At 40.3% G+C, this 8,310-nt stretch overlaps 1 protein-coding gene across 1 annotated transcript; it reads left to right on the forward strand.

Moving 5' to 3' along the window:
- The first annotated feature begins 1,426 nt into the window (after positions 1-1,426).
- asf1ba (anti-silencing function 1Ba histone chaperone) lies at positions 1,427-7,932 on the forward strand. The gene is made up of 4 exons (XM_033643967.2): positions 1,427-1,839; positions 2,660-2,775; positions 3,537-3,713; positions 7,122-7,932. The coding sequence occupies exons 1-4, from the start codon at positions 1,731-1,733 to the stop codon at positions 7,311-7,313; spliced, it is 594 nt and encodes a 197-aa protein (XP_033499858.1). The 5' UTR covers positions 1,427-1,730; the 3' UTR covers positions 7,314-7,932.
- Positions 7,933-8,310: the final 378 nt, after the last annotated feature.

Consider the following 8,310-nt stretch of genomic DNA (forward strand, 5'->3'; position numbering starts at 1 on the left):
AGTACTTTGTGTATTGTTTAATTGGTATTTTCATTTGCTGTATTAAGTGGAGTGACTTTAATTGTCTCCTACCTGCCCTTGTTTTGTGGGGACAGGTATTGGTGAGACACAAGAGACAGTGAGTGCTTCCTGCTTAACAGAGAAGAAGTTGCTGTACGAAGAGGAAGAAACAAATGTTGTAGCCTGCTTATTACCCACAGCCCAGAAGAACTATAGAGAACACCTACAATCAAGAAAAAGAGGGTTACAGTAATATAGAGAGCTGAAAATTTGGAATAAGTTGAGCAGAGGACTTTCATTTCGACTAAATTAAAGACATGTGCAACATCAGCTGGTGCAGAAAAGGCATGCCGTGCATGGAAATTCACCAGAAATCAGGATAGCCTATAAAATGTTTGATGCTCAAAATTTTCTGTCAGAGGAACCCCAAACCCGCCATTTCATATGCACCCCCAGTGTTCAAACGCCCTTGCAAATAAGGCATGACAACCCACGAGCAATTTTTACCATCTTGTATGTGAAGATGCCATGAACAAGTTGTAGGCCTTTGTCGTGTTGTATGTATTTGTATGGACAAGTGTCCATATAAAAACCTTACATTATTAGTGATGTGTTTGTCACACGGTTGTCCTTTCAGTTGCCTCAGGCAGTATGGTCATTTTATTAGAGAACGCCCATACCAGTCAGTTGTCTCATATACTATGACAGCAGGCAGGTGGTTTACACAGGGTGTGGACACATCACATGCACAATGACATGTGCCTGACAATATAATTCATAATAGCCTTGCAATAATCATCTTTGTGAAGCTTATATGCATCCTTTTTTGTTCAGAAACAAACTTTATTTGTATAGCACTTTTCATACATTAAAAATGCAGCACAAAGTGCTTCATCAATGATGATTTTCAGTGTTGTTTGTTGAATTTGATTGCAGCTATACTGTGAAAATGCCTTCCTAGGGTGGGACACTACAAAGTTAATTCACTGCACATCCCAGCCCAAAGTAATTATGTTTAACTGTTGGTAACCAACACAGTAGCAAAATACCTGCAATGTATGGACTGATGTGAGAGTTGATAGATCAGTGATAAAGCTTCCAAACTGATTTAGCACTTTGGAGTGAGGATTTTTTTTATCTGGTTAAAATAATTACAATTAATAATGTGGGCAGGTGCAACTATTTCTTGTAAACCCGTCCCACTAGGGGGCAGTTGAGGTACTTCGCCTTTCTTTTGATTCATGCGACTCTTCTTTCGCGCACATACCGCTTTGCCGTAGGCGCGGTGGAACCTGGGTAGTGAGTTTTTTTCTCCCTAGGACAGCAAGCTATAATGACCCGCCCTAGTCTGCCTTACTCTGCCTCTGAATGGCTTACCGTGACATTCTTATCAGAGGCAACGAGAACTAGCCAATCAGAAGGAGAGTGGGGCGGGTCATGTTTTCACCGTCGTAGTAGGACGGAGAAAGCGGCGGGAGAGTGGCATATTTATCCTCAAATTTAATATCCGCTAGTTATATTGAACATTAATTAAGTGACAAGTGTGCGTTTAGACACTCAGATAAGGATTGCGTTTGGTAAAACTGAAGGTGTTTGGCAGATAACACTACTGACTCTGTTAACGGCTTGTGTCGTTGCACGTTAGTGCTGCTTTTAAAGCATTCCCCGGGAATCTGGTTTGAACGTTTGTTTTTAGTCAACGTTAGCTCGTTTTTAGCGCTTCGGCAACAATGGCGAAGGTACAGGTGCTGAATGTGGCTGTCCTAGATAACCCGAGTCCCTTTGGAAACCCTTTTCAGTTTGAAATAACGTTTGAGTGTATGGAGGACCTTCCCGAAGGCAAGTACCGTCAAAGAAAAGCTGTCATTATTGTGTGTCTGAGGCCAAAGCTTGAGCCTGTTGGTAGTTCTGTCCGTGTACTAGAGATTGCTAACTGAAACGGCTAACGCTAGGTTAGCCACATTTGCTAACTTGTGCCCACAGAGCTTGGTGTGTGTGTAACGTCATTGTCCGTGGTGGACGCATCACTAGGTCAGATCAGTGTAACTAATAGATAAATATGTTAATACATACATGTCAAATGTATGTAACAGTTGATAACGCAGCTAAAAGTGCATACATCTCTTATTGTGAAAGTGTTTTTCAAAGGTTGCACTGCAACTTCAACCATCACTCATTTTACGTTATAAACATTAGTGAGTTGAATATGGGCACAGTAGAGTTCAGTGTGTCAACTTTAATCTAGGTTTACAGCACATAGTGCAAAAAATGGATTTAGTGTTGCAAAGTACTATAATTATATTGTTATAGCCATGCAATCAACCGTGCTGTGTCCTCTATTGTTCCTAGTAGCATGTGAAATGGTATTCACACACTACATGTATTGGCTATTGTTTGTACACAACACTGTTGCACAGGCAATAGATTAACTTGAACATTTTTAACCAGTAAATGTGACTATATTTGGACACATGTTGTAGGTCAAGCTCTTGCTATGAGTGACAAATGTGATCAATCAGTTATCATTTTTTCTGTTCATCACCTAATTGGTTAATGGACTTCATGTCTCAGCACTACATTCACTCCACACCACCATAACTTTGCATTTGAAAGTGAAACACAACTTTATTTTCTTTGTTTTGTTTGTCATCTTTCATAGACCTGGAATGGAAGATCATCTATGTTGGCTCAGCGGAGAGTGAAGAGTACGACCAAATCCTCGACTCTGTCCTAGTCGGCCCGGTACCTGCTGGAAGACATATGTTTGTGTTTCAGGTGTGTTTGGTTGGGGCAAACAAACTTAAACATCACCTTGTGTTGCTTAAGCCATATAGCATACCCAGGGATGGTAATTTCATAACGACTTGTTATATTGTGTTACATCTTTCTCTTTCCTTTAAAATTTTTGAGAATTTTTCTCTACTGCATAACTTTCTAATTGTTTACACAGTGGGTAGTTGTTTTTACTGCCACAAAGCTGGATGAGATGCTGTACAATCAGGCTGATGTATCGGTCTATAGTAGCTCACTGTGGATACATTGGCATACATTCTATAGTTTATCCACCATGGCATAGTGACAGGTTTATTTGTCATGTGTATAATGGCCTACCCAGTACATGTTGGCCTCATAAAAGCCTATTTCAGTTTAGCAAAAACACTTACAATTTTATCTGCTCATAGCATACTAACACAGGCCGGCTCCAGCAGCCTCTTGTTGTACTTTGTCAGCAGGATCATGTCAAGTCTGTCTTAAGTCTCAATTCTTAGAAACCTTTGTGGTGCAGGATCAGTCAGAAAGCCCATTTGGGCATTTAAATTATCCATGTTATAATCCACTTAGACAAGTGGTCAGAATAGATTGTGACTGATTATTTACAAGCCCGTCTTTCACACTGACAGATTTTGATTATCGTATCACAACCCTGGTGCCATAATCCCCATCTCGCAAGTAGACAGTTTAAATTCTGAAATAAATGTATGGGAAAAGTTATTTTATAGTTTTGCATTTTTTATTGTTGTGTTTCTTTTTATCAGGCTGATGCTCCAAACACTGGATTGATTCCTGAAAGTGATGCTGTTGGTGTGACTGTGGTGCTGATCACCTGCACATACCGTGGCCAGGAGTTCATTCGCATTGGTTACTATGTGAACAACGAATACACAGAGCCGGAGCTTCGTGAAAATCCACCAATTAAGCCAGACTACACACAGGTTGGTTGATCTCTGGATAATCTGTTGCCACTGTGACTGCCTCATGCTTATTTCACTGGTTTAAAATAATCATTTGGATAATAATATTTCATGAGATTGAATGTACCGTGTTGTGTCAGGTTAAAAAACAGTTTTGAAGGAATTTTACAATGAAAAGTCAACCCCAAAGTGTACTATACAAATATTAGGCGAAAGACCCGATACACAACACAACCCTAGAAGCCCAAGAGCATTTTTTTCTATTAATCATACAAAATTAGCAAGATTGAGGGTAATCAAGCAGCATGGTACACTAATACCTTGCAGAATTGAAGCTTTTCTTTCTGTTGAGCCTGCACTTTGGAACAGATTGTTTGGTCCTCCAAAAATGACCAGTAATCCTATCAAATTCCCTCAGTTATATAACTAGTTAAGCAGAAATGTTACCTCTCTATAAGCAATGTTCTTAATTCAGATAGTGACTTCTTTCGTAAGCCACTGTGACAAAGGATTTTCTTTATAACTTTTAACTCACATGTACAAAAGAAAATACTGAGTGATTACAGGTGCAACGCTGTACTTTAATGTAGGCTATTATATAGCTGATATGTTACTGTTGGTGGCACGGTGGTGTGGTGGTTAGCACTGTTGCCTCACAGCAAGAGGGTTCCTAGTTCGATCCTGGGTGGGGGAGCCCTTCTGTGCGGAATTTGCATGTTATCCCCGTGTCAGTGCGAGTACTCCAGCTTCCTCCCACAGTCCAAAGACATGCAGGTTAATTGGTGACTCTAAATTGTCCGTAGGTGTGTGTGTGAATGGTTGTCTGTCTCTATGTGTCAGCCCTGCGATAGTCTGGCGACCTGTCCAGGGTGTACCCCGCCTCTCGCCCAATGTCAGCTGGGATAGGCTCCAGCCCCCCCGCAACCCTCAAGAGGATAAGCGGTTAGAAAATGGATGGATGGATGGATGGATGGATGGATGGATGGATGTTATTGTTGGATGAATACCTTTTGGCACCTTTGTACCATTCTTATCTGTAGGGTTCAGATGTTCCTGCTAGGGTTGGGCGATAATACAGTAATAAGGTATCCCGCAGTATCTAAAAATAGCAACGGTATCAGTTTCATTACCGTCATTAAAAAAAATCTGCCGCCCATATAGGCCTACAGGAGCCAGATAAAATATTAAATATAATTTATTTAATGCCTAAATAATGAGGGCTTGTCCAGCACCCATGTATGTGTGGTTGAGTTTTCAATTTAATACTATTACGATTTAAAACTAATAGTAGGTTATAATGTTTCTCTTATAACTGCCCTTAACTGCTGTCGGGACATTTGATAAAGTTTTTGGATGTGACGTCGTCATGTGACAGCTCGGATGTGAGAAAGAGAAGTAAAGATGGCAAGCCACACGTCAAGCAAGTTGGTTGCAAAAAACAACTTCACAACTTCTGCAAGCAGCAGTAGCAGCAGCAGCAGCAGCAGCAGCAGCAGGTCCAGTGGCCATCAGAGTGGAGGAGGGAGAAGCGCAACATGAACCACCGAAAAACAGATGACTATGTGCCGTCTCCTTCAAAGAAGAGCTGATGCAGTGGCAGGTCCGGTCGACACCATACAGGAGCGAGCAGAAGCAAGACGTAATTGCCTGTTGTCGCAAGCCTGTTATTCAGGGAGACGGAGACCTCCTTCTCAGGTGGAAATGTGATTGAGCCAGGTGTTTACCTCTGATGTTGAGGGCTGCCCGAAAGTACCTGTGCGTTTGTGCCACAAGCTCTCCCTCAGAGCGCATATTTAGCACCGCAGCCAAAGTTGTCAATCCACTACATGCCCTGCTCCAGCTGGAAAAAGTTAACATGCTGGTTTTTCTGGCGAAAAACCTTGAATAGTTTTGAAGCATAGGATGCTGCTATAGTTGTCATTATACTTTGTTTTTATTTCATTTTCAATGAGGAGTAGCCTGTTCTGACGGTCAAAACAGTTCGGACTTGGAGAGGGTGAACTTTTCAAACTAAAGGTAGGCTCTAAAAATAAACCAACTAACAGCATTTCCCGTTGCTTCTCAGGATAGGATTATAAATGCCCATTTTCAGTCATACCTTGTTATTTAATGTTCTGTTTTTCTTATTTGATGAGCCCTAGTACTGGATGCCGTAGAGCTGTGCTTTAAATTTATTTATGTTGATAGGTTCTTAAAATAAACCAGCGGACTTTACCCATTGCGGTCTGAGAATACGCTGTATAACACACATTATCTTTACTGCCGTTTTTATTTATTGTTACTTTATTGGAAGTGGACTGTAGCCCACAGACAATTTGTTGTTATGTCATTCTGTTTGGCTGACTGCTGCATTTGCACTTTTTTAAATATTTATTAATAAAAGTTGTTAATGTTGTACATGTTTGTTGTTATTTTTCAGTATTCTTAGGCCTATGTAATGTTTGCTATTGTGTTTCTGAACAGTATAGGCACAAGCCAACATTTTGGCAACTCCCTCTGAGCCCTTCAAAGTGATTTTAATTAGTCACGGTAATACCGTATACCCCAGGAAAATGTGGCGAAGGTTTAGCGGTAACAAAATTTGGATACCGCCCAACTCTAGTTCCTGCCCCGAGTCAAGATGCCAAAGAAATTGAGATGCATTGCTAACTAGATAGTAGCACAATGCACATTAGAAAAAATGATCTGCAACTAAAGGAATATTAATCACTCTTCTGTTGAAATGTGGTCAGGGTGTCTCCATTTAGGTTGTAAAATGTGAATGCAGACTTGTAATTTCTGTACTGTTGCTGGTGACCAAGTTCAGATATGGTTAAATTGTCTAAAATCTCTTATTAATTACACTTAAATCCTTTTCTCAACAAAATTAGGGTATGAAGGCAGGTTTTCTAAATGTGGGAAAACCTGTTAAAATAGGCGATAGAGGGCTTTTCCATTGCCAGTAGACCAGAACTGCGTTCAGGGCTCTTCCTCTTCTTCTCTGTCGTCTTCTTCTTCTGTGTATTTCTTCTCTTTTTTCGCTGTTGTGTCATGTTTGATGTCACAGACAGGCTGGAAAACAGGTTAATAAACAGTAGAAGGCAATGAAAATCTTAACGTGGTTACTTCTATTTCCCGTCTCTTACTTATTCAGTCTCTAAATTATATATTTTTAAATTTGTTCGAGCACTGCTTGGGTGGAGATGGATGGTATTTTCTGCCAGCCTGTCACTGCATCACACCGGGAAAGGAGCTAAAATTTGCGCTTTCACCCAGCTGTGGTATTTGACTCCTGCAGAGTCATTTGTATCGGAAACAAATGCTGATTGTAACCCTTCCCATTAGAATAGTTTTTGTGGGTTTTTGTCTTTAAAAAAAACACATTAAAATTTAGAAGTAATAGAAATATCTGTACTAAGTTTTCATGTATGTGTCCATTCTTCTTTTCAGCTCCAGAGAAATATTCTGGCATCAAACCCACGTGTTACCAGATTCCATATAAACTGGGAAGGCTGTGCAGAGCGAATGGAAGACTCTGAAAATGTGGACCCCACGTCAAACTCCATGCTCCCGCCATCCTGTCTCCCGGGCAAAGCCCCACCTTTAGGGATACTACCAGATAACTCTATGGACTGCTTATAGAGATGACCTCTGCCCCAGAGGTGACTACTCACAGCTTGAGACCTTATTTTTGAAGAATGCCTGTGGACATTCTAGCGTGGATGTACAGACATCTTTGCCTTACAGCTGCCCTTATTTACCTGAAGCTTGTCAAATACGAGCTCTCATCTCGGGCTTCAGACGAGTGTTTGTTCCAAGGAAGATTATGAACATCTTACTTGTATAATCATCACTTATAGACGGGGAGTTCCTTGCCATGAAGTTAAAAGCAATATCGAAGTAGTTTCACTCATGGAAGGGAAAAGGTAACTATGACATGATACAGCTGAACTGACACAGCACAGGAAGCTGATGTGTGACTCACCTCTCTTTATTTCTTTGGTGCAGAACTAATTTGTACCCATTTAAGAGGATTTCAGCACTGAAGCAATAGGTTAATAAAATGTTACATGTTGCTGTACAGGAATTTGATAATCTGCCATTATATTTGTGTTCAAATTTCTTTTGCACTTAAACCTTTTTCCCACTTAGTTTGCGGAGTTTTGAATGGGCTACATAACTTCCTCTTGGTATTTTTTTTTTTTCGTTTGTTTTTTTTGTTTGCAACTTTGTGTTCCAAATAAAATAACATTGTATTTGTTATTTATCTGTGTATGGATGTCTGTGTGATAGTGAGTGCTGTGTTCCTCCTAATTACTTGTCTTATTTTGTCTTCACAAAAGCAGGAAAACAATGTGAACCATTTTTTAAAAATGCATCTGCACTAATAATTGTTAAGAATGTACCAAACAACTACTTTAATTTATTCGTGATAAGGTCAAACACAACAGTGCCCAAACTGTAACACAAATATCTGTGTGAGTATCCCCTTATATTTTCACATTTTACTAAAAATAGCCCGTGTTAACGTCACGCCCAATCACAGAGCAGTCGGGTAAAAGGGGTGGCTAGGCTAGAGAACTGGCTTTGGAAAATACTGCTATGCAATTATGATTATGATTACAGATTGCATCGGCGT

The sequence above is a fragment of the Epinephelus lanceolatus genome, chromosome 18 (assembly GCF_041903045.1).
Source record: "Epinephelus lanceolatus isolate andai-2023 chromosome 18, ASM4190304v1, whole genome shotgun sequence".
Lineage (NCBI taxonomy): Eukaryota > Metazoa > Chordata > Actinopteri > Perciformes > Serranidae > Epinephelus > Epinephelus lanceolatus.